General features: G+C 34.5%; 2 protein-coding genes and 1 long non-coding RNA gene across 4 annotated transcripts; 2 read left to right on the top strand and 1 right to left on the bottom strand.

The window, feature by feature from the left end:
• The first annotated feature begins 4,969 nt into the window (after positions 1-4,969).
• Positions 4,970-9,530, top strand: LOC104904809 (uncharacterized). Of its 2 annotated transcripts, XM_010693203.3 has the most exons (7): positions 4,970-5,072; positions 5,401-5,457; positions 6,247-6,444; positions 7,344-7,673; positions 8,237-8,398; positions 8,575-8,658; positions 9,154-9,530. In XM_010693203.3, the coding sequence occupies exons 2-7, from the start codon at positions 5,416-5,418 to the stop codon at positions 9,259-9,261; spliced, it is 924 nt and encodes a 307-aa protein (XP_010691505.2). In that variant the 5' UTR covers positions 4,970-5,072; positions 5,401-5,415; the 3' UTR covers positions 9,262-9,530. The 2 variants fall into 2 exon arrangements, with proteins under 2 accessions (XP_010691505.2, XP_057247828.1); XM_057391845.1 differs by lacking the exon at positions 8,237-8,398 and having other exon boundaries at positions 5,054-5,072.
• A 9,685-nt stretch (positions 9,531-19,215) lies between these two features.
• LOC104905060 (uncharacterized) lies at positions 19,216-19,980 on the top strand. The gene is made up of 2 exons (XR_007270070.2): positions 19,216-19,304; positions 19,670-19,980. It is a non-coding gene; the product is annotated as an uncharacterized LOC104905060 (long non-coding RNA).
• A 3,051-nt stretch (positions 19,981-23,031) lies between these two features.
• On the bottom strand, positions 23,032-25,524 carry LOC109133522 (amino acid transporter AVT1I-like). Its single transcript, XM_010693200.4, has 3 exons — positions 25,435-25,524; positions 25,188-25,342; positions 23,032-24,277 (listed from the first exon to the last, which is right to left on the bottom strand). The coding sequence occupies exons 2-3, from the start codon at positions 25,324-25,326 to the stop codon at positions 23,133-23,135; spliced, it is 1,284 nt and encodes a 427-aa protein (XP_010691502.2). The 5' UTR covers positions 25,327-25,342; positions 25,435-25,524; the 3' UTR covers positions 23,032-23,132.
• Between the last annotated feature and the right edge of the window lie 1,909 nt (positions 25,525-27,433).

Raw genomic sequence — 27,433 nt, 5'->3', positions numbered from 1 at the left:
ATTATTATTATGGAACTAAAGTAAACTAGATTTTATTGAAAATTAAATCTAAAAAATAAGTCAAAAAAGTATAGGTTAACTTTTTGCATATATCGTTTCTTTTGCACATGTCAGTTTACATATATAGATCTTACCATTTTTATAAAGATTAAAAGTTAAGTAAAATATCGACGTAAAAAAGAATAACATTTTTGCATATTATGTTGAACAATTTATGTCTTTATGTAACTAATATATGATCCGACCATATTTATATTTGTGTAAACAATTTGATAGAACATCGGTTTCAAAACTTATAAAGCTAGCATTACATGGACCTGGTCCATAAAAGCCATCCATATGATATAATGGTCCTTTTTTATATATAGTAAGCTTTGAAAAAGTTTAAGTTACATTAATCTAACACAATGACATTTTTTTATATAGTACCATGCAATTCTTACATTAATTTATCATAATGAAATTTTCATGTTATATCATAAATCATAATAACTTTTTTTCTCACAAATAGTCACCATTTTCACAATCTACACATTTTCCTCTTTTATACATACATTTTTTGATATAGTGATCAATTTTTCATATATCACAAATATTAATATTATATTAGGTCCACACTAATTCATGTCCACACTAATTCATTGTGCGTGGATCAAGTCCATATAAGTGCTTTGCATTATGATATTGAGCTTTAGCATTTTACGTAGGGGTCGGGTTTAATGAGTCGAATCGAGATCGAGCTTGGACTTGCTTGGGCTTGCTTGATTCGGCTCGTTACACTTTTACTCGAACTCGAGCCGAGTCTCGAGCTTTTTCAAGATTAAAATTTCTAGTTCAATTTACCTTAAAACTCATTTTAAGTTATAAAAATTAATTAAATTATATATATTCTATAAATATGTTTGGACTACTTACTTTGAATTTTTCACAAGTATTGTGCATACCTTAAGTATAACTTTTCATTTATTTTGTATAATATGAAAAATATTATACCTAAAATATATCTCCGAATCGAACTTTGCTATGCTCAGCTTTAGAATATTTGGTGAGCCAGGGAAGTTCATTAACACCCCTAATTTTTATGTGATGATGAATTCCATCTTTAATTTAAAGTCAAATAGTCAACTATAGTTTTTTTTTTTTGGGTTCAACGATGGAGCTTACTTAAACGTCAACTATAGTTTAGTCATCAAATTAATTTTGACAATTACTTCTAGAAGAGTGATCTAGCAAGTCAAAGATTGAGGACATCGACTTAGGCATCGCGGCCACAGTTATAGTCAAAATCGAGTAGCATACTAACACTCAGTGGAGATCGTACATGCACATGCAGATTGCAGACATACATGCAGTCATGCACATGGAGTGTCCTATATACGTACGTTGTTTGTCATTTTTCCTTCTAGAATCTAAAATGAATCATTAATATCGAATAACACTCCTAAGTTTAATTTAGCAAAATTGACGAGAGTTATAATTTTTAATTTTAGAAAGTTATGGCTGATTTGTATTGGAATACTACTATAAATACATAGATACATATGTTGAGACCTACCAGTCTACCACACACCACTAGCTTACTATACATTTCCTAGTCTCATTTCATCTTTTCTTTAGTTATATATCCTTTTTTTTTCAAAAAAAAAATAATATTCTAGTTACTTCTTGTTATGCGGAAGCGTTTAATTAAACCAACAAGAATCCACAACAACCAAGCACACACACAAGAAAAACAAGAAAACGAATAAAAGACACACAAATTTAACGAGGTTCACTATCAACGTGATAGCTACGTCCTCAAGGCAGGGAAAAAGATCGTTTCACTATGAACGAGACGATTACAAATACAATAGGCAAGATTCAATTGAATGGATTTCCATTGAATCTCAAAGACTCTCTCTAATCTTCTCTATTGTGTTTTCTCTAATCTCTCTCTAGTGTTTTGTGGTTAAGAAACCCAAATATGACAAAACATATTTATATGAAGTCTAAGATACAAGCCCTAAGTCGTAAGATAAAGAAAAACCCGAAAAAAATTCCGCATCCCCCGATAGGTGCGGGAGCACCATCATTTGGTGCGGGAGCACCAGCCCGATGTGCGGGCGCACATGCTTCGAGTGCGGGAGCACCAAAGTGTTCTGCCTCAACTTGAAGAAATCCGTCGTAGCGAATGTGCGGGAGCACCACTACTTGGTGCGGGCGCACCTGACATGGTGCGGGCGCACCAACATTTGGTGCGGGAGCACCACTCGTGCCGAGCCATTCCTCCTTTGGCAAGTCACAACTCACAAATCTCCACCTTGACTTGCATCTATCACACGACTCCACCTTGAAACCATCAACCCATCATGTATCTCTGCAACAGTACGCGAGATACTCCTTTCCCTTCCTGCTCATGCATCTTTCACCCGATGCCAGGCTTGCCCTCATATGAGTCTCACCCAATCTCGCCAAGATCACTGACCACTCATCATGAACGACCCGGTCTCACAGCCTATGAGATCCATGTTGCGCATTCACATGAAACCCAATTTATTACCCGTCGGAAATCAAATCGCCTTCATTGAACCGCAAACACACTAGCTCCACCTTAATCAAGACGAGCCAGTACCCTGCCAGTTGCTCCAACTAGAGCCATTTGCACTTACGTCTAAGTACCCAAAACAAATCACCCTTGGCGCAGGGGAACTTCCGTCGAAGTTCTTCTATGCTCGCGCCGGAGCACTCCACCCCGTTCTCACTGGAACGCAGACAACTCCTCCTGGAGTTCCAAACTAGCTACCTCTTGGTGACTTCTTGCAGAATCACCTCTCAACCCAACACTCCCTGGCAAAGACATGTCGCTCGAGATCCCATAGCTATAAGCTGGCACATAAGTATCGATAGAACCAAACCTTATCATACCAATCTGCTGCTGAGAGACCCTTGGTTGTTTTTCTTGATGACCCTTAGTTTCATCCAGCTGTGTAGACGTTCCCACAAACTCTACCTCACTGTTGACACTCTCATCCTCAGCCCAACTAGTACTCTCAAACCCGGTTGTTGAACTCATTCCCGTTGACTCTGACCCCTCAACATGTGTAGAAGCCCCCATAAGCTCCACCTCACACTCAAGACCATCATTTTTCAACCCAGAATGCAGCTTCAACTCAGAATCATCTCTAGCCAGTGCCGTACCCTGCAAATCATACAAGTTACCCACACCTGACTTCACGCCACGAAGTAACTCACAAGAACCCTTCACCACACGCAAAACTCCATCCCCTCCTTGGAATCGAAAACCCTTACGGTCTAACATCCCAAGAGATATAAGATTTCTCTTAAGCTGTGGAACATGCCTCACGCCTCTAAGATCCTTAACTCTCCCATCATGCATTCTAAACCTCACAGAGCCTACTCCAACCACCTCACACACCGTATTGTCACCCAAAGTAACACTACTCTTGCATAAGCTATAGGTCGAAAACATCTCCTTGTCAGAACACATATGTGAAGAACATCCACTATCTAGAACCCACTTATCTTCTAAGTGTTTCTCCTCATGGACAATTAGAGCTAAATCCTCCTCAGAATCGTAGTCAACTTATTTTGTTTTGCAAAAGAAGCCGAACCATCCTTCTTAGGACATTCACTCTTCCAATGACCCGGTTCTTTACAATAATGGCAAAGATCACTACTTTTAGGGCCCTTCGACCTAGGTTTTCTCCTATCCCTACTCGAATCTCCCTTATTTTTCTCAGCATTTGCTACCAAACCTGCAGAATAATCACGATCCTCTACCATATCACCAGTTGCTTTATGACGCAATTCCCTAGTATAAAGTGCCGACTTTACCTCCTCTAGGGACACAGTGTCTTTTCCAACCACAAAAGACTCTACAAAATGTTCATAGCTACTTGACAATGAAACCAACAATATCAACGCAACATCCTCATCCTCAATCTTAACATCTAAATTACGCAAGTCCAGTAAAATAGATTCAAACGATCGAGATGATCTTTTAGGGACATACCTTCTCTCATGCGTAGGCCAAACAACCTTTGCTTCAATAGCAATTTGTTTGTGAGCGACTTTGTCATGTACAAGCTCTCCAGTTTCAACCACAAACCTGCAGCCGTGATTTCATCTGCAACCTCGTGATGACATCGTCCGCCAAGCATAGCAAGATAGTGGAGTGTGCTCTTTCCTCCATAGATTCCAACTCAGCTCAGTTAGACCAGTCAGATTTCCCTCTTTTGATGTCGTTGTGAAACCCTTAATCAATGGTTTCCAGATACCTTGTTGTTTCAATAAAGCTCTCATCTTTATCTGCCATAGCCCAAAACTATTCCTTCCCGTAAACTTGTCGATCTTTAAGGTTGTTGTTGCCATGTCCCAAAAGCGATTAACCCCGGTGTTAACCTGTAGCTCTTGATACCACTTGTTATGCGGAAGCGTTTAATTAAACCAACAAGAATCCACAACAACCAAGCACACACACAAGAAAAACAAGAAAACGAATAAAAGACACACAAATTTAACGAGGTTCACTATCAACGTGATAGCTACGTCCTCAAGGCAGGGAAAAAGATCGTTTCACTATGAACGAGACGATTACAAATACAATAGGCAAGATTCAATTGAATGGATTTCCAATTGAATCTCAAAGACTCTCTCTAATCTTCTCTATTGTGTTTTCTCTAATCTCTCTCTAGTGTTTTGTGGTTAAGAAACCCTAAATATGACAAAACATATTTATATGAAGTCTAAGATACAAGCCCTAAGTCGTAAGATAAAGAAAAACCCGAAAAAAATTCCGCATCCCCCGATAGGTGCGGGAGCACCATCATTTGGTGCGGGAGCACCAGCCCGATGTGCGGGCGCACATGCTTCGAGTGCGGGAGCACCAAAGTGTTTCTGCCTCAACTTGAAGAAATCCGTCGTAGCGAATGTGCGGGAGCACCACTACTTGGTGCGGGCGCACCTGACATGGTGCGGGCGCACCAACATTTGGTGCGGGAGCACCACTCGTGCCGAGCCATTCCTCCTTTGGCAAGTCACAACTCACACTTCTCTTTTGGACGTACAATCAGGTAATTAGCTTTCAAGCTCAGTATTAGTATGAATCATAGATGATAATCTAATTAAGGGTCTATTCTCCTCCAACTTATTTTCAATTCAGACGGTTTGTTTCAGTTCGTTTCGATTCAGTTTAATATAGTTCAGTTCAGCTCTGGACAGTATTCTTACTCTCACATTTCACTATTCATTTCAGTTCATTTTAGTTCAATTCAGTTCAACCTTTTTATGCCGAAGAGAACAGGCCGAAGTTTCCTATTTTTTTATTAGTTTAGTTTAAGTTGCCTATTTTTTGTTTAATAGATCATGATCGATTAGTATTTGACATTGACGCTATTGCAGGAAGCAAGAAAGAAAATGGTTGGAACAAAAACAAGAGCATTCTTCAAATACTTTGTGGTATATATATATACTCAATCTTTTAATTTGGTGGATAATATAATTTAACTTCTAGAAAAATTTGAAAACACAATTAAAATATGATCACAATATCAAAATATCACACATATCTGGTTTTATAAATACTAATCAATCAAAATTGGTACATACATCATTTTTTGTTGCAAGGTAATTAAGGCCTTGAATTTTGCTATTAATTAATATTCATTTGCTCACTCAGTCACTTTGATTTCAAAATTATCTCAATATGTGTATACTCTTAAAGATATACTTTTCTTTTTTTTTTAAGGGAAAATATATACTTTTCTAGTAAAAATTTACTAATAGATAAATAAAGCTACCAATGGTAAAAAAAAAAAAAAAAAAAATTGTTAGTGTGCGTGCAAATAAAAAACGCTACAACTAATTAAAAAAGAGTTACATTGGTTGTCCAACTAAGTCTAGTTAGGTTTCTTACAAATAGTTTAAATTATTTTTTCGGATGATATAGTTTTAGGTTATTGTTTTAATAAAAAAATAGTTTTAGGTCATGGTGATATGAATTCTTAATACAATGTACGATATTGGAGTAATTATAAAGAAAAAGTCATAACCAAGGATGTCTTGGCCTAGTGGTTAAGATTGAGGTGCTGTGAACGATAGGTCACAGGTTCGAATTCCCCCTCCCCTTCTTTGTACTTTGTACCGCCTTCGTGGCTCATATGGATCAAAAAAAAAATAAAGAAAAAGTCATAATATTGAATTTTTATTCCATATATAAATTAAAGTCACTCAATGTATTAACTACAGGTTGACGCATTTACAAGCTCTCCGCTAAAGGGTAACCCTGCAGTGGTATTCTTGTTAAATGAAGAGAAGGATACAAAATCTCTGCAAGCAATGGCTCAAGAATTCAATTTGTTAACTTGTTACGTGACAAAGTTAACACCATCGAAACTGTCAAAAACCCCTAGATATAATCTTCGTTGGTTTGCGCCTGCTTCAGAGGTATAATACTTTATACTTGGGTTATGATTATCACATGAGTTGTTACATAAAATTGGTTTTAAGATTGAAAACTAAGAAAAGGAAAAGGGATATAAACTATCATTCAACTCGATCTTTATTTTGAGAAAAACTTTTTTTAATATATTATCTCAAGTAAGTTAACTTCAACTCCTTAAATTTCATTTAATATTTTTGCCAAACAATATAACTGCCTTTTTTGAAAGTACGTATTTTACTATCTAAATACCTTAAGAAATTTAAATCCTTATCATTTAAGGTAGTTGAAATGAGTTACAAAACACAATATAATCGATGCAGGTTTGGTCCATTACGAAGATAGTGGAAAATATAAGTGTTTCCACAAATAAATTCAATTTAGTACAATTTTTGTGAAAAGAATACCATAGTCATAATAATCAACGTAGGATTTAGGAGAGGATAATGAATTGGATGAGCGGCTGCTTCCTGTTCAGCTCCCACACCCAAAGTTTATGGTTCAAATCTTCATACTCCCATAAATAAACGTAGGATTTTGAAAAACTTTGTTATGGGTTAAAATTGAAGTTAAACAATAATGTTTTATGATAGAGTATAAAACTAATCATGGGACTTCAACCATTAGCTTAAACTTTTGGTTGAGTTGGTAATTTGATATGATATCAAAGCCAAGGTGATATAAAGGTCACAGGTTCAAATCTCATCCACCCCGCCTTTGTAAGTGAAGTATTCAGCGCCGGGTATTGAGAACAACTTGTGTTGCATCCACACTTCAAGCCCCATGAGCTCTTGCGTGAGGGGGCGTGATAGTGTATAAAACTAATCCTAGGACTCCAACCATCAACTTAAATTTTTAATTGAGTTGGTCATCTGACATTTTATCATTTCATTGTTGTTCATAGGTGAAAATTTGCGGACATGGAACCATAGCATGCACGCATGCAATATTTTCAACCGGGACAACTCAAGGCAACGAGATCGAATTCGTCACTCAATCTGGAGTTTTCTCCGCTAAGAGGATTTCGGAAAATGGAAACCAAATAAATGGTCATGAACTACTAAGAAATGATGATTTCTTAGAATATCAACACAAGAGATGTCTAATTCAGTTGCGTTTTCCATTATATCCAACTGTTCCACTCGAACCTATAGAAATGAAGTTGGTACCTGTGTCACTCAAAGGTCCATCTACATTGAATATTATGAAAATGTCTCGAGAAAATGACCTTATTGTAAGTTCATTTTACTTTTGAAATTGATCTCCATTGTTATTTTTTATATCTATGCATATTTCTGACATTAGAGATTGAATTTTGACCATATATATCACTATTAATAATGATTAAAAGAATATAGTCTATCGCAAAATTACTTTCTAGACGAATAATTTGACAGTGCATTCATAAAATTTTATTAACTAACATATAAAACATTCAGTAGTTCTCAAAATAAAATCTTGGAAATTATGCGTGGTTTTTGTTATGAAACAATCTTATGCGTCAATGTAGATTATTATCAATAAGCATGCATATAAATTATCAATAACTTCATTTGGTGCTTGTTATTAAACTATATGACTTATTGAGAATTAATAATACCTTAATTTTATCAGTAATACTTTATATTATTATTATATATATATTATATTATCCATGTTAAAATTAATTAGTTTTTAACATGCATCATCAATTGATGATGTTGTGGCGTGTCATCTGCAGTTGGTTCAGTTCATTAAAATTTTCCGCACTAATTTGAGTTTTTTTGTAAGGGACTAACTCGACAGTTGTGTACACAGGTTGAGTTGTTGTCTAGCAAACATGTTACAGATTTCAATCCAAAAATGGATGAAATTAAAATTTGGCCAGGAAGAGGTGTTGCTATAACAGGATTAGCTCCTCTTGGATCTGGATTCGACTTTTTTACTCGTTTATTCAGTCCCAATTTCGGAATTGATGAGGTATATAATTAATGCCTTGTTTTACTTTGCTTTTCTCTTTTAGAGAGTTAGTTTACTGCATATAATTTTTTCTCTTTGATTCATATATATACAAGAACAAAAGGTGATCTCAAAGCACATTACATAGTAAATTCTGTAGTTCTGTTGACTTTATTACTCAATGAAAATATGGACAGGATCAAGTATGCGGAAGTATACACTGTGCTGTGGCGCCATATTGGAGCAAAAAACTCGGAAAGTCTGATCTCAAAGCATACATGGTATATACAATAGATACTCCTCCATTATTGTTTAATTTACTACTATGATAGGAGTATAATATAAATATGTATAACAGGATTATTGTTCAATATAGACGTAGTGAAAGTAAATTGTCTACCCAGAATTTTACATATTCATACATATATTAATAAATAAAATATGGTTAAAATAATGATTAATATAGTTAGTGTAAAATGTAAGAAAATTTTAAAAAAGTAACTAATAAAACAAATAAATAATAAAAGAATAATGTATACTTTTTAGTCTTTTAAAACACGTTGGCCTGATGCCCTGATCGTATATATTTCCTCCGTTTAGAAATAGTTGCACCATTTGCATAATATTTACTATTCACATCTTATACTTTGATGATATTTAATGATTTATATGTTAGGAAAAACATAGTCATATTAGCAACATACGCATTATTATTATTTTGATCCCACCTCGTGTAATTTTGTCCATTCATTATTTTTCATTATTTTTTGTGGCAGGCATCTCCAAGAGGTGGGATTCTAATGTTGCATGTAGACACAGAAACACAAAGTGTACTGATAGCTGGTGAAGCCGTTACCGTCATGGAAGGCTCATTCGTTGCTTAATTACAGCCGCGATAATAGAAGTTCTCGTCGCTTTTGATTGTCTAATATGAAGTCATCTGGTGTCTTCCTTTAAAAATGTTTATTGCTTAATTAATTTATGCTCAATCTGTGTTCATTAGATACTAAAAAGGTAAAAATGTATTTACAACCTTTATTGATGTTAACAATTGTGTACCTTAAATTGTTAAAAACATTGTTGAACACAGTCTAGTTTATAGAGATTTTCCAAGCAATTAATTGATACTTTATATTTCAGATTTTTAATATCATCCATGTTTCAACATGTTTTGGTCTATCTCAGTTTTACCATGGATCCGTATTGGCGTAATGGATGAACTCAACTAAACTAATGGTCATATTTGACTTACGATCCTATTCGGTTTAACTTGTAAAATAAATTGTGAAACTCATCATCTCTAAATAAGAAAATGGTAGTATAATTTAGAGCTGATCAAAGGTAGCCCGATCTAAAAATTTGCGCGGAATTGGGCATATTTTTGGGCCCGTTTATTTGCCTTATTGATCTTTTGGTTTCGTAAGGGCTTTGGCCAAGCCAAAGGTGTCTTTTTAATCTAAATTTTACCCCGAAAGTGGGTTTTGACAACAAAAATCGATCCGGACTTTGGCAGAACATACTATATTTTTCTACATTGTTTAATCGACAATCAAATATATTTCTTTAAGAAAATAATTTTACTACGTTCAGTCGAAGCGAGCATGTTTTAAGTTGTTATGTTTAATATAGTAAGATCAAGTCTGCAAATTGTTAAGCAATTGAAATCTTAATTAAAATCGTAGATATTGATATATTTTTGTGTGACCACAAGATTTCAATGTTCAACTAGTTTTTAGGCCCGGACTATGCCCCGGGTAAGAAAAAAATTTCATTTATCAATATAATACTTATGATAATAACAATGAACACAACTTAGCCTAGTGGTTAAGACTTTAGTATATGTACTGGAGGTCTCGGGATCAAACCATATACTACACAATTTCTAAATTTTTTTATTGTACATAGATTACATGAACTAAAACTCCCTAGGGGTAGTACTGTAGTGGTCAACACTCCTCTTCAAATGGTATCATGCATACATAATTAATTTTAATGAACATGTAAAAATATTTATTTTTAAGTATACAAGGGATATGTTTAATAATATTAACTGTGGAAACATGGATCATTAAGAGAAATTAGATGAGATGGTGATTCTTTGAAAACCCTTACATAAGGTTAGGGGTTCGAGCCCAAGCTTTAGCAAATTTATATTTAAAATAATGACCACTTGACTTTGTTGATTAACAGACACGTGGCGAAATTTTGGTGACAGGAGAAGGGTGTCACGTGACGCATCGACGTTGTTATGCACGCCTTTTAATATATTAGTATAGATGGCACCTAGCAGTTTTATCGTTCTTCATTTTTTTTCTCTCTTGACAGCAACTATGCAAATAATATATTATTGTTATAAGTAATGTCGTTATGAGATTCACTATATAAGAGAAAGTGGAGATAATTACATCTGCCCATTAGGTATAGCTTAGTCACTTATAATAAATTATTAAAATATAATTGTTAATGTCGAGTTGGATTTCATTTTAGATTCAATTCTATTAGTAGTACTAGATCAACTAAGTTTTATCCATACCATGTTCCTTGCACTTAGGGATGACAATGGGTCATCAGACTTGGACCGAATTATACATAATCCGACTTTGACCCTATAAGAAGTCGAACTTTAAATCTGAGTCAACTCTGAAAATGCAAGTCCGATCCGACTAAAATTCCTAACATCGACTCCTATTTGATCCGCATTTTTTTGCCCCATTATCTAGTTATTGAGAAATCTTCTATAGTACAAATAATCTGATTATTACTATATTTTTTTTAATAATCATCAATAGTATATTGTATACATAATCTAAACATTACTTTTATTTTAAGAATCATTTATTGAATGAAAAAATCTTAAATAATACAATTGCCTTAAAATAAGAGTCAAATTACACATACATAGTACATTAATATAAATAAAAAAATGATTAATTGTCTTAAATAGTCGAATTCGAATGTCAGATTTTTTTATGAGATTCGACTCTAACCTTCTCTGATTCGGAATCGGACTTTTTAAACAGGGTCCAATTCAATTTTTTTTTTGCCTGAATCGACTCAAATATTTTTCCTTCTGAGCGGAATAGATTATGGTCGGATACGGGCTAGATTGCCATCCCTACCTACAACATTATAGTCTAAATAAAATTGCAATTAATGCTGTAAAAAATATATATATATATATATTGTAATTAATACGAAAGCTACGGTTGGCCCACACCGTTTCACACGTTTTTTAAGTTGAGACCCATCTATATTTAATAATTGGTGTGCTGTCTTTGAAAAATTGAACATTGGCCACACACTCAAGAGCGAGATCAGAATAGAAAAGCGAAGCTGCTTAACTTTCATTGTTGTTATGGAATCGACCAGACAAACAAATGGTGTACATTGCGCTATGTCAACGTGGAAAGGAAAAAAAATATAAACATGTTTTGCATATTTGGATTTTCATCCTCCAACGCCGCGTCTCTTATTAGCAATCAATTATCACTATTCCCTACTATTCTTCTATGTACGCATGACTATTTGGGTATGTTATTAATAAATTTCATCAAAATATAATTATAAAAGTGTGATTTATAATTAGGTAATTATTCTTATACAAACTATTGTAATTTATAAAGTTTTTAAAAATTGAGATAAATATTTAGATGTAAAGTTTTGTAATCAAATTAATTTTTTTTATTGACTAACCATTTTCCTCCTTATGTCTAGTTACTTTGTTAATGATTATTTAGTTTATTATTGGAAAATTTGACCCATCTTTAAAATAAAAAAATGATATAATTTACAAAATTTGAATATCCAATTAAGTATATACTCCCTCCGTCTCTTATTAGTTTACCCCTTTCTTTGGGGCACATTTTCCGAGATACTAATTTGAATCTTAATATCTCTAATTTTCGATAAGCAAAAATTACAAAAAGTTAATATTTGGATAATACACATTGAGACGAATCCAACAAGATCTCACATGACTATATTTTTCCTTAAATACAAATTACAAGAGATAGTCAAAGTCATGTATGTGAATAGTGTCAAAAGTCAAAAGGGGTAAACTAATAAAAGACGGAGGGAGTATATATTTAGCTAAAGTTAAGAAAAGACATTTCATTGAGAACACCGTAGTTCCCCTTGGTTTATATAATACTAGTTGTATGTGCACGCGATGCGTGCGTCGACAATCTTATGCAGTTATATATAAATGGACATGTTTTTTAATTATTTAAAGCTATTTTGATAGTGATGTAAATTATTGAGGTTTTTTTGTAGATGATATTATTTTCTTAAATGAAAGGTAGTGAATGATGTTTAACTGTTCAATACCATCACTGTAAAATTTGGTAGATGATTTAATAATTTTCTTTTCAGTGACTTTGATATAGTTCTTTAACAATTATAGATGTTAATAAACCATATTGTTTGAACTTTGTAAATGTGAAATATTATGTTAATGTTGCTAACTTTTTTTGGTTGAAGACTCTAATTGATTTCGTGAATTAATTGCGTCAATCTAGTTTGTCAAGTTATTAATGGTATTGCATATTCCATTTTTGACCTACTCATATGGCAAGTTTCATTGATTATCATTTTTCAATTTTTTATAAAAAAAAACTTAAATGATTAGAGGGTATTTTAGTCACTTCAAAAGAGGACACCACACCTTCTCCCTTGGCTTATATAATAGAGATAAACATGTTTTGCATAATTGAATTTATTGCCTACCAGTCTACCGCACCACTAGCTTACTAGATTTCCTAGTCTCATTTCATCTTTTTTCTACTTATATATATATAAAAACCTTACTACTTACTCCTCGTTTGGACGTACAACAAGGTAATTAATTAGCTTTGAAGTCCTACGTATGATTAATAGATCATAATCTAATTAGTTGCCTATTGTTAGTTTTAATTAATTTTGTATTCATATCCTTCTATGACGCTATTGCACTTGCAGGAAGCAAAGAGGGAAATGGTTGGAACAAAAGGAAGAGCACCCTACAAATACTTCGTGGTATAATATTCTTATATATATACTCAATCTTTTAATTTGGTCGATTATATAATTCTTGTTTTACAAAAAGTTGAAGAGGTATAAGTTTTAACATTGAAATATAAGGTACACTATAGAAATATGAAATATATTTGGTTTTGTAAATGCTAAACGATATATCAAAAGTGATAGATACTCCATTTATTTATTTTGTCGCAAGGTCTTAAATTTTTCCACTATTTATATATACTCGATCAACTAGTGAGTGTCCCGGGCGATGCCCCGGGTTCTTTTTTTCCGTAAATTTTTGTCTTGTGAAGAAAAAATTTATCGCCATAATTTGAAGAATACAAGAAATTGGAGTAGAATTTTTATTTACAATAATCTATTATCATTACCATTCATTTGTTAGGTATCTAACTACTTGTGTAAGTCTCTTAATGAGATATAATTACAAGACGATCTTATTATATTTTATTTTTGAAATAGTAAATAATGATTTTATGTTGGATCAATGGTTTAACCTCTTATTTTTCATTTCAAAAGTCACGTGTTCGTTACCTTGTAACTACACAAAGTTATTTTTCTAATTAGTTGAGGGATTTGACATGAAAATAGAGCATTTGCATTAGACCTTAGAGGAGAGTGCTACATGGCACATAGACATTCTTAGGAACGCCCTTTAATATAGTAGTATAGATTTGATTTTAAAACTAGTTATTAGACCCAAGCTATAAGAATTTTCATTTGTTAATATATACTTTAAAATGATAACACTAAATATCATTTGATCTAATTGTTAAGACTTTAGTACATAAATTTGAAGTCACAGGATCAAACCCTGTAATATGTCATTTCTAATTTTTTTATTGTATGTGGATTACAATTTACATGGAGTATAATGCCCTTAGTAAAAGCACCACGTGACATCGTTCCTTGTTTAGGAGCGCGATTTAATATATTAGTATAGATTATCTCAATATATGTACATCTTTAAAGACACACTCTTCTAAAAACATTTACTAATAGATAAATAAAACTATCAGTGGCAAAAAATGGGTGTTAATAAAGAATTAGTACAGTTTTATGTTTATATATGGTGAATTGGTGATATGAGTTCTAATTATAAAGCACAATACTGAAAATTGAAAAAGGCATAATATTGAATTTTTTTCCCATTCACTCAATGCATAACTACAGGTTGATGCATTTACAAGCTCTCCACTAAAGGGTAATCCTGCAGTAGTGTTCTTGTTAGATGAAGAGAAGGATACAAAATGTTTGCAAGCAATGGCTCAAGAATTCAATTTGTTAACTTGTTATGTGACAAAGTTAACACCATCGAAAGTGTCTAAGACTCCTAGATATAAGCTTCGTTGGTTTGCTCCTGCTTCAGAGGTACGATACTTCCTAATACTTAGGTTATGATTATCATACAACAAGTCAGTACATAAAATTAGCGGTTTTTTCACCAAATACCCCTGACAAAAAAATTTATTCACCAAATACTCTCATTTTTTTCAAAATTCACCAGATAACCCTACCTTTTAAAAAAATTCACCAGATACCCCAATTTAAAAAAAAATACAAATAATGCTCTTAATGACTGGCGACGGTTAACTCCGTTAGTCATTAGTGTTAATTAATCCTAAAAACTCTAATTAACCTAAAAATCCTAAAAACCTAACTAATCCTAACCCCCCTCTATCCCCTAACCCACCACCCCAACAACCCTATCCCCACCAGCCCCTTTCACCTCCCCCTCCTCCTCCCCCAGCCCGCAGCCACACTCTCCCCCTCCCCAGCCCGAATCCTCCCCCCACCCCGTCGGAGATCTTTGTGGCGTCGATTCGAAGAGATCGATTCGCCGGAGATCCCACTTTTTTCAAAACGCCGCCGGGTTGAGTGTGGTTATCTTCTCGGTCGTCCACCACCACCGCAAGCGAAGAGAGAGAGAAACATAACTTCCATCATCAAAATGGAAGCTATGTGCAGGGGGTTGTGGGAGAAGGAGTCGTTGGAGGGTGGGTCTGGTGTTGGTGGCTACGGGGGAGGAGGAGGGGGAGGGGGTGGGCTTGGTATTGATGGTTGCGGGGGTGGGGGACGGGTAGGGGTGGGTCTGGTGTTGGTGGCTGCGGGGGAGGGGGTGGGCCTGGTATTGGTGGTTGCGGGGGAGGGGGATGGGTAGGGGTGGGTCTGGTGTTGGGTGGCTCCGGGGGGGTGGGGCTGGTGTTGGTGGCTGCGTAGGGTTGGTGGGCTGGGTTTGTTAGGGGGTGGGGGCTGGTATAGGTTAGGGGAGAGAGAGGGTTAGAGTTAGGGCTAGTTAGGATTAGGATTAGGATTAGTTAGGGTTAATTAGGTTGACTTAGGGTTAATTAGGTTGACTTAGGGCTAATTAGGTTGACTTATGACAAACTTGTAAATAAACACTAATGGAGACTAACGTCTGTCAACATTTGGGGATGTAGTGAATTTTTTTTAAAGTTATGGGGTATCTAATGAATTTTGAAAAAAAAGTGGGAGTATTTGGTGAATAAATTTTTTTTTGTCAGGGGTGTTTGGTGAAATAACACTACAATTAGTTGTTTGAGTAGTTATAAAACTTTTAGATTTAAAAAAAAAAAAGAGAGAGAACAATCGTTCTCTTTTTATCTTTTTGTGAAACGTCTCTCAAGCCTTGTTCTGTTCATCTTATTTTAACTTATTTAAGATCTTACAAGATAAGATAAGATAAGATCAGATAATATAAAAGAAGATCAGATAATATCAGAGATAAGATGTTCTGTTCAACTTATCTTCACTCATTTCAAAAATAAATAAATAAGATAAGACAAGATAAAAGAAGATAAGATAAGATAGATAAGTTCATATAAGATAAGATAAAATAAGTTGAATCAAACGGACCCTTAATCGTACCATATTGAATAAGTTAACTTTCACGTCCTAAACGCTATTTAATATACTTGTCAAACATATTTGCCGCCTTTTATAAATTTTTTTTACAGATATAGCTTAATGACTATTTAAATAATACTACCTTAATAAAATATTCAAGTTCTTATCATTTAAGATACTTCTTCTGTTTCAATTTAGTTTTGACACGTTTAAAATCACATACTCTTAGACAATTTTTGATAGGAGAGAGATAGAGAAAGAAAATAAAAGGGTCCATTATGATAGGAGAGAGATAGAGAAAAAGAAATTATTACCCACAATAAAAGTGTCACAACTGAATTGAAACTCCTAAAATAAAAAATTTCACAACTAAATTGAAACGGAAAAAGTAGCTGAAATGATAAATTACAAGATACACTCTTATCAGTGCAAGGCTTGATCAATTAGTAAGATAGCTTTTATTTCCTCTCAAAAAAATTACGTAAGATAGCTTTGGTTGGAAAATATAAGTGTAATTTCACAATAAAAGAATACCATGGCCATAATAATCAACATAGGATTTTGGAGTGGATGTAAATGGGATGAGTGGCTTTCCACTCACCTCCGACATTAATGCTATGTTTTCACCTTATTTTTGCTTATTTCAGATCTAATCATATCAGATAAGATCAGAAAAAATAAGTTCAGATCAGACCAGATCAGATCAGTTCAGTTCAGATCAGATCATGCTTATATTTAAAAATCATTATTACTATTAAATATCTTTCATTACATATCAGTAAAAATTATGATAATTGAATATTAATAAAGTACTCATTGAGACGAATCAAATAAGACCCCACATGACTATATTTTTTTCTTATATATTGAGAAAAATCTAAAAGATAAGATCTTGTAAATCAGATCAGATAAGATCAGTTCAGATCAGATTAGAAAAAATAAGTTCAAATCAGATCAGATAATAAGTTCAGATCAGAACCGCCATCTTTAGTTTATACAGCTTCCTGATAGCTATCTTCCAGATAGCTAAATTTCAGGTGAACTAAACATAGCCCAAATCCTCATACTCCCCTCCTATAATTCATATTATTAAGGGTATATATTTAAATTATTACTTAACCATGAAAAAACATAAGATGAAATAAAACATGGTTATGTATTGAAACTAGTATTTATTGGGCTCGAGCGTTACCTGAGTTGGTATTGTTTTTCGAACTTGATATGCATTTTTTTCTATTCCCATTAAATTATATTAAGGAAAACTCAACATTTAAAAGGTATAAATATAATAATGTGGACACTTAAAGCATTATCTTGTTGCGAGGTAATTTTACTTTTGTTAATTGACATGACTTATATGTACATATTGAACAATTCTAGTGGAATAATAGAAGTGCCACATGGCGTGAATACATTGTCACGCACGCCTTTTAATATATTTTTTATTATATTGATAAGTTAAACATGATTTATGTCAAAAAAAAAAAGTTAACATAAATGATTATATTGTTGTTATTAACAGGTGAAAATTTGCGGACATGGAACCATAGCATGCACGCATGCAATATTTTCAACAGGGACTATTGAGGGCAACAAGATCGAATTCGTCACTCAATCTGGAATTTTCTCGGCTGAGAGGATTTTAGAAAATGTAAATCAAATAAATGGTCATGAACTAGTAAGAAATGATGAAGTCTTACAACATCAACGCAAGAAATGTCTATTTCAGTTGCGTTTTCCATTATATCCAACTGTTCAACTGGAACCAACAGAGTTGAAGTTGGTACCTATGTCACTCAAAGGTCTATCTATAGTGAATATTATGAAAATGCCTCGAGAAAATGACCTCATTGTAAGTTTATTTCACTTTTGAAATCGATCTCAATTTTTTTTTATCCATGCTTGTTTATGACATTAGAGATTGAATTTTGACCATTTATCATTTTTGAAATTCTATCAATATTGATAATAATTAATAGAATACAGGCCCGTCTCGAACTATATAGAGGCCCTGTGCGATCTCGTATTTGAATAATCCAATAATGTAATAGCTTATCCATACTTCACATAATTATATTATGAAAAAAAGTAGTCCAAATAAGTAGATAAACTTTTTCTTTTTACTACTTGAACTTTCTCTATTTTGGGGCCCTCACAATTAAGGGGCCCTGTTCCACAGAACATGTTGAACATGCTAAAAGTCGCCCCTGATAGAATATAGTGTATTGCAAAAGTAGTTTTTAGACGAATAATTTAACAGTGCAATTATTTATATATTATTCGACATAAGATTTTGGTTCAATGTCTGCATGCCCTAACTTGACTTCTTTTATACGACTAATTTGACTATTATATATGTATACAGGTTGAGTTGTTGTCTAGTTATCATGTTATATATTTCAATCCAATAATGGACGAAATAAAAAATTGGCCAGGAAGAGGTGTTGCTATAACAGGAGTAGCTCCTCCTGGATCTGAATTCGACTTTTTTACTCGCTTATTCAGTCCCAATTTTGGAATTGATGAGGTATATATTATAATGCTTTTCTTTTTCCTTTTCCTTTTCCTTTTAGAGAGTTACTTTATCAGATATAGTATTTTCTCTTTAATTCGTATGTATACAAGAACAATAGTAATCTCAAAGCACACAGAAGTATATACTCACTCTATTGTCTATTCCTTATTAATATTCCTTATTTGGTTTAACTTGTAAATATATGTAATTATGTATTAGTAAAAATTATAGAAATTTAATATTATTAAAATACACATTGAGATAAATTAAATATGACTCACATGACTATGATTTTTCTTATATATTGGTGAAATTTTTAAAAATTTAAATATAATTTTAAATAGTGTCAAGATTACTAGTGGAAACATCAATAAGGAATGAAATAGTAAATTTTGTATTTTTGTTTAGACTTTACTCAAAACTACAATAAAATGTGTACAGGATCAAGTATGCGGAAGTATACACTGCGCTCTGGCGCCATATTGGAGCAAAAAACTTAGAAAGTCTGATCTCAAAGCATACATGGTAATGCAATATATACTCCCTCCATTATTATTAATTTACTAATTTTGTCTATTGTTTTTGATACATATACATATACATGTACATGTACATGTACATGTACATGTACATATAGTTACTTCTTGAATATGATAACAAGGTGATGTTGACATTACCTCCGATTTGGAGTTCGTGGGATCGAGTCTTACCTCTTATAAGAGAGATCTCCAAATTTCCCCCTACTTGCAAGGGAACTCCAACTTACCAACATATTTAGAAGAAAAAAAGTTATATACATAATATATCAATAAAATACTTGGATTTGTTAGATTTAGTTCCAACTTATGCAATTTTGTCCATTTATTATTTTTGTATTCTTTGTGTGGCAGGCATCTCCTAGAGGTGGGATCCTAAGGTTGCATGTAGACACAGAAACACAATGTGTATTGATAGCTGGTGAAGCCGTTACCGTCATGGAAGGCTCATTCGTCGCTTAACTGCAGCTGCAACAAAAGTTCTCATCGGTTTTGGTCTTCTAATTATATGAAGTCTGGTGTTTTACCTTCAAGTCTTTATTACTAAACTAAAATAAGCTCAATTTGTGTTCAATATATCTTTATTATATAAGTCAAGGGAGGAGCTATGATGTCGTTTATAAACAGACTCATTTATCTTTAATTTAAAAGATAAATTATTTAAATTTTCTTGTTTACTTTCTGATTTACAATTATATATAATAAGAAAAATTATAAAAAGAGCAAACTAACATAATAGAGTTTAAAATTGCCGTTAAAAGATTACTTACGACGACGAAACTAACCCAACAAAGAAATTTTTCAATAATTGTAAAGCCAAAAGTATAGAGTTTTCTTAACTGAAATATTCAATAACAATTACAAAGAACATAAGATAAAAATTCAAAAAATTAATGAGAAAAAAGAGTATAATATAAATCATCTTTTTATTTCTTGGCTACAAAATTATCGTAGTGAAGATGTTTTTAAACCGAAATTGTTAAAATCTGCGAGCAAAAGTAAGCATAGACCAAATTCTCTTATCTTCATTTTCAATCCTATGTTTTGTAAAAATTAATTGTAAGTATGAAGTACATGTTTATTTTTCGTGATAATATTAATGTTTTTTACGATTCCAAATGTGAGTATTCATACTAATATATATATTGTCGCACGCATCGCGTACATACGAGACTAGTATGTATATATATATATATATATATATATATATAATTCAAGATAAACAATTGTCATATTAGCATATGTACCCCCTACCTCTTAAACAAATATAAAATAATCAACAAAAATAGGACAATTTACAATCTCTATTTGGTTTTAATAAGGAGAAAACAAATATATCATCCATCTAATAAATGTATTTTAAAATATGTAACTTACATCCCACAATATACCCCGCAATTATTGAGAAGAACCACCATAATATCCCATTATCTCTCGTAAGTTATGGCCCACAATACCTTGGTTATATTCACGTGATCAGTATACTCAACTATAATAAAACATAGTCCCCCTTCTTGAATTTATTGAGTATACATGCCAAAGCTCCTTAATTGAGTAGGCATTTCTAAATCAGTCGTGACAATACATCGACTTATTTTTGTAGAGGTGATCATTTTAGTCCGGCCCGCGAGTCCAGCCCGGCCCGGCCCGTTTTTTGGCGGGGTTTTGGGCAGAATTTTTCGGCCCGCCCGTATTTTTTTTTTGCTTTGGCGGGCTTTGGACAAGTCAAAACCAACTTTTTCGCCTATTTTTTGGCCCGGCTCGTTTTGTTCCGCAAAAGCCCGCTAATTTAGTCCCGAAATAGAGGGCTTTGGACACAAAAATTCGGCCCGCAATTTAGGCCCGGCCCGACCAATGGGCAAATTTTTTTGGCCGCGGCCCGGCCCATGATCACCTCTACATTTTTGCTATGAGTGAGTGACATTCTCCGTGTCGACAGGGTAAATTGATGTTTTGATCATATAACTCATTTTTTCTACTTTTCTCAAGTGCTAATTCAAAACTTCGAATTTACGTTGATAAATAATTCAACTAGTTTGATACTAAAAAAGGCAAAAATATATTTACAACATTTATACGATGTTAACCATTGTGTTACCCTTTTTTCTTAGGGGAAAAGATAAATTAGCATTAAGTTAAAGACAAAGTGTCCATGAGTACATAGGACGCCACCTCCGATGGGACGTGGTTTTCCCAAATTTGTTCTTAACCAAAAGGAAGTAGCTTATTAGCTAAATGATGGGAAACAAAGTTTCAATCTCGCTTAACATGGGACCAACTGTCAACTGACGGAAGAAAAAGCAGTACTAGAATGAAATAATATCAGTGAGAATAGTATCAAGATCCGAGAGAAAAATTGCACTCTTGGACAAACGATTTATCACAACTTGGCAATCAGATTCAAGAATAACTTCGTTGTAGCCATAGCGCTTACCCAATCGAATCGCCATTACTATGGCCTTTGCTTCAATGATCTCGGGCGCCTTTGTTTTTTAAAAAGGTTTTAATTCACAATTTTCCACATTTCACCTCATGTTTCCCAGTTTTCCTCACTTCATCCTTTCAGCTTCACTCATCAATTCCTAGGACAACCATTAATACTTCACCTTCTATCTTTTTGTGTAAATTTCTCCAAAATCTATCAATTAGTCCATTAATTTTCAATTTTTGAATAATAATATTTTTTTCAATATTTTCAATAGATAAAATCATCTTTTTGTCAAAAAAATGGATTTAAGGCCCCTTGTTAATAATATGCACAAGGCTTTCAATATGCTAGCCGCGACCCTGAGTATATTGTGTCATTTTCGCCTCACAAAAAATTCTCTCATTTCTTTCATGAATTTTATGATCACCCAAATATTGTCCATATGGACTCATATCTACTAAATTCATCCCACTTCCCACTTGTTAAAATTGTCATCCTTAATCTAGTTAATTATATGAGGCCAAGGAATTAATAATTTGGGTTATCGATGCAAGCAAACTAACTAATTTAGAATTAGTGACGCTAAGGTCAAGAGCAAATCAAGAACAAATCACTCGAGAAGAGAGCCAAAATGGGGAGGGAAATCCTCAGACCAGATCCTTGTATCTCACACGATCGCAAGACGCAAATGAGCTAACCAAAAAAGATGCCCGGCCCCTTCTAGAAAGCTTCAACGTTCAACACTTTCTATGTCCCTTAGAGTGAGTTCAACACTGTTGTTCCTGTAATGTAGTGCTTTTTTTATATCTTAAATATTTTGTTTGTTTATTTATTTAGTTCTTCAAATTAGTTTTTTGCATTTGGTTATTTAAACCAAGGCTAGTTGAATTACTCATATATTTAATGTATTTTAACCACTTATTCTCCAATATACCTCCTAAAACCAGCCTCTTTTTTCCCATAGCATTAATTATTTGTCATTTCATGTATACTTACCTCAATTCCGGTGAAAAATAAGAAACAATCATCATATTATGGGACGGAAGAAATAGTTGGTAATTCCATTGGAGTAAGGCCTCGCTATTTTGGACTGAGAAAAATAAACTGAACTGAGAGACACTGAAATGCAAAAATGAGCTAAACTGAGCGGAGCTGAACTGAAATGAACTGAAATAAAAATAAGTCCAAAAGAACAAGGCCTAAGTATAACACTATTAGTTGTTACATGTAGCATCTCCTCCAATTAGTAAATAATGTTGATGATAACAAAATAACATAAGAATTATAATGGATATCAAAATATAACACTATTAATAACTTTTGCATAAATGGATTTCAAAGTAATTAAAGATAAATAATAACTGCAAGGCATTATATTGTGATTAATAATTAATGTGTGATTTCCACCAAAATATCTAGCAGTGAGGTGTATGTGCCGGATATCAATATCACCATACTTAAGCATACAATAGCCCATATGAAAATCCTTTCAACTAGTCCTAGGCTAGAATTGGTGCTTGAAATCTTCAAATAACACAAGCATGGAATTGTAAGTGAAGCCGTGGCACAAAGCAATGCACCAGTGAGTGACATAAGATATCCGAAGAAAGGAAGAGACAACGCTATCAAAACTTGTGTAGCAACCAAGATTGTTCTAATAGTAAGCTTGAAACCTTTACTCTTCTTGTACTCAGTTGAAAACCAACCTTCTGTTGCAATGACAACAGGCTTCAATATAAGTGCATATTTTGCTAAGGGTGTGATCAAAGTGGTGTAGATTGCGATTTGCGAGCTCAATTTGTTCGTTGGAAGGTTCAGAGTTATTTGTGATTCGACTGTAGAACCGAACATCAAGTAACCCAAAACCGCCATAGAAACATAAACAAAGGTCGCAAAGGCAAAGCACATAAGTAAGACCTTGGAGAAATCATGTTTCTTTTGCATAGAGATGTACAGTGCAGGTAAAACAGGATGAGCACTATAGCATAACATATATAAGCTTATCGCAGTTGGTATCCCTTTCCAATTAAGGAGGCTGGCTTCTTCTACATAGTGGCCGAATCCAATGCCATCAAATAGTCCAACCCATAGAACGGATATAAGTATCAAAAGTGATGCGAAAACACCAGTAGCAGAGATGTAAGCCAAAATGCTTAAGCTATCCAACAAAACAATGGGGAGAAGAACAAGAGCCACGATTATAACAAAGCTCGATTTTCCATCGATGGCGATTCCTAGTGCTTTGAGTGATATATTCGGGAATAAGTTGTGCAGATTATCACCTTCTAAGATTAGGAAACCTGTAGTGACCATATAAAGGTCTGCATATAGAACAATGGATACAATAACTCTTCCAATATTGCCAAAGGCATGATCACCTATGTGGGTGTAACTCTTGATTCTCGAATCCGCCTCCATGCATCGTTTTACTAGGAGGCTTGTGTAGGTAGATGCCGCAGATATAGTGATAAGCAACACTAAGCTCAACCAACCTCCGGAAGCTAATGCATAAGGGACTATCAAAACTCCATTTCCTGAGTTTTGCAATATTTATCACCTTAATTATTGTGATTTTCACACTTTTGAATTCATCCCAAGTTGTAAGTTTACAATATCAAAATGTGGACACAACAAAACTTTTAACATTATTCACTAACCCCACTTGCGACCATAATTTGTTTTGATCCTAATTTTTTAAAATTTGTGTCGCTATATATTTTTAGGCAGAATTGACTTCAACACCAGAAACTATGGCAATGGTACATCCAGCACCACCAACTTTGAGTTTTCACTAATGTACCTGCGCCGTAATTTGTGGTACTGTTGATGCCAATTTTATCTATTTTTTAATGATTCTTTACCGATGGATAGTAAAAGATACTCTGGTAAAAGTTGCACATTGAGAAAGTATATTATCTATGTTCGATAAAAAAGAAAAGATTATCACGACTAGTGGCGGAGCTACATTAGACCAAATGGGGTCTCTTGACCCTATATTTTTTTTTAAGAAAGATAATTGGTGCAAAGACCAAGTTCTGCTAGGCTACTATCCTATAGGGCATACCAGTTCAAAGGTTGGGTACAAGGCTAAATAGTCTAGAATTAAATGACGAACATATTGTTGGGATGAGGATTCGAACTCCCTGAAATTCGAGATGGTATTCTACTGAGCTACCACCACTCTCTCGACTATTGACCCTACTTGAATATGAAAAAATGAAAAAAAATTCTTTATAAATTTTGGATTTCTCAATTTCTTCTTTATAAAAGTGATTAGTTGACCCCAATAAAACTTATCAAAATATTTTCAAACTCACTAAATATCATTTTTAGATCCACCACTGATTCACAACTTTATAGACAGTATGTTCAATCAATTCGAGTATCTAAAAAATTTCATATTATTACGAAAATGCCACTTAAAAAAAAGAGAGATGAAAGAACCTAAGATAGTGTTGGCGCCATTGAAGAGAGTTTTGAAGGAAGATGTGTTGGATTCTTGAAGTGATGATTTATTATTGTTGGCCTCAAACTCCATAAGTGGATCCCTAACACAAGATTTGTTGCAGAATTCACCCTCCATTTATCCTCTTTTAATCCTGTATAAAATTCAAGGGAAAATAATAATCCCGTATTAGAGTAGCAAATAGTAGTAGAGTGGAAAGATGAAATGTTCAATTTGTTAGAGTACCTGAATGATTGATAAGTAAAGCATTGACGAATTGGTGAGTCAAGTAATTGGGCTTTAGGAGAGGAGAAATGATAAAAACGCTCACATTGAGCGCCACTGTGTCCAGTCACATATTTATTTATTTATTTATTAATATTTATTTTACAAAAAAGTTATCTTTATGTAAAAATAATTATTAATGATAGAATAAAAACATAAAAAGGTAAGTTTTTGAAAAAAAGTAAAAAGTTGCATTAAATTTATGAACCAATTCTTAAGAGATTTGTCAATATATAGTTAAGCAACAAATAAACCTTCCCCGCAGTAACAACTATGTGATCCTTCTTATATGTGTAACATTAAAGTTCTTCCTCTTGAAGATGCTTGCCATGTCACCCAAAAACCAATGTCAAAGTATTTCGAATTTATAGAATTATTGTTAGGAAAATTGTTTTTTAGTAAGTCAATCTTTAACCCGTCTTATAATATTAAGTTAACCTTTGAGTTAAACTGGAAAAAGTTAAGCTTGTAGGAGTTTTTACTTTTAACGAGTCTAACAAGTTACCAACCTTCTATTTATAGGTTGCTTGTCGACACGACATATTTTGATTTGTTTATATTTTGCATTCCTTTTGAACCCCCCAACCCCATCTCTCTCCTCCCTTATGGGTGGTGGGCATAAGGGAAGAAAAGAGAAAATAATTTTTTTATCTAATACTCAAGTTATCGGTCATCTAAACTTAATTTTACAATATTTTTATTTATTTTTTAAGAATATTATATCATAAAAAATATTATTATATCACTAATAGCTATATCTTATATATATTAAAAATATTATAGATTTGGTGTATAAGAATATATGAAGGCACTGACGGACTCATCTAAATATACAGGATACCTCCTCTCCCCACTCCTCCCATTCTCCACTCCACCCCTCTCCACTTCCTCTTCCCATATATATTTGGGGTAAGAGATATAAATTTGGTGTATAAAAAAAGATGACGGCACTGACGGACTCATCTAAATATACTTTATATATATTAAAGATAATGGAGAGGTAAGAGATATAAATTTGGTGTATAAAAAAAATGAAGACACTGACGGACTCATCTCATCTAAATATACAAGATACCTCCCTCTCCAATCCCTTCTTCACCCCTCCTCCATCCTCCCACATTCCCTCCCTCCACTTCCTCCCCCCACCCTCCCTCCCCCAGCCTCCTCCCTCCACTTCCTCCTCTCACCCCTCTCCACTCCCTCCTCCCCCATCCCATATATGTTATATATATTAAAGATAATGGAGAGGTAAGAGAGATATAGATTTGGTGCATAAGAAGAGATGAAGGTCTCCCACCCCCCTCCACTCCCACCACCCCCTCTCCCTCCACCCTCCTCCCACCACCCACCACCCTCCCTCCACAACCCTCCTCTCCCACCACCCTCCACGACCCTCCTCTCCCACCCCTCCTCCACCCTCCCACCTTCCCTCCTCTCCCTCCACCCTCCCACCTTCCCTCCTCCACCCTCCACCCACCCTTCATCCTCCCTCCTCCCACCACCCTACCTCCCTCCACTTCCTCCCCCCACCCTCCCTCCTCTCCTCCCCCCTCCCCCTCCACTTCCTCCACTCCCTCCCTCCTCCTCCCCCTCCCTCCACTTCCTCCCCCCTCCCTCCACCACCCCTCTCCACCACCACCCTCTCCACCCTCCACTTCATCCACTCCCTCCCTCCCTCCACTCCCTCCACCTCCCACCACCCTCCCTCCTCTCCCTCCTCCACCCTCCTTCCTCTCCCTCCTCCCACCCTTCATCCTCCATCCTCCCACCACCCTCCCTCCACTTCCTCCACTCCTCCTCCCTCCTCTCCCACCACCACAACCTCCTCCACCCTCCACCTTCCCTCCTCTCCCTCCACCCTCCACCACCCTCCTCTCCCTCCACCCACCCTTCATCCTCCCTCCCTCACTTCCTCCCCCACCACCCTCCACCCTCCCTCCCCCACCCTCCACCCTCCCTC

Source organism: Beta vulgaris, chromosome 9, assembly GCF_026745355.1.
Source record: "Beta vulgaris subsp. vulgaris cultivar EL10 chromosome 9, EL10.2, whole genome shotgun sequence".
Taxonomy (NCBI): domain Eukaryota; kingdom Viridiplantae; phylum Streptophyta; class Magnoliopsida; order Caryophyllales; family Amaranthaceae; genus Beta; species Beta vulgaris.
This window is presented reverse-complemented; position numbering and strand designations above follow the sequence as displayed.

Bases quoted from the DNA above. Each gene is read 5' to 3' on its own strand.
- LOC109133522 (XM_010693200.4), bottom strand. From the start codon at position 25,326: ATGGAGGGTGAATTCTGCAACAAATCTTGTGTTAGGGATCCACTTATG. The intron at 24,278-25,187 runs GTTCTTTCATCT...TGCAAAACTCAG, and splicing joins TGGCGCCAACACTATCTTAG to GAAATGGAGTTTTGATAGTC.
- LOC104904809 (XM_010693203.3), top strand. From the start codon at position 5,416: ATGGTTGGAACAAAAACAAGAGCATTCTTCAAATACTTTGTG. The intron at 6,445-7,343 runs GTATAATACTTT...TGTTGTTCATAG, and splicing joins GGTTTGCGCCTGCTTCAGAG to GTGAAAATTTGCGGACATGG. The intron at 8,659-9,153 runs GTATATACAATA...TTTTTGTGGCAG, and splicing joins CTGATCTCAAAGCATACATG to GCATCTCCAAGAGGTGGGAT.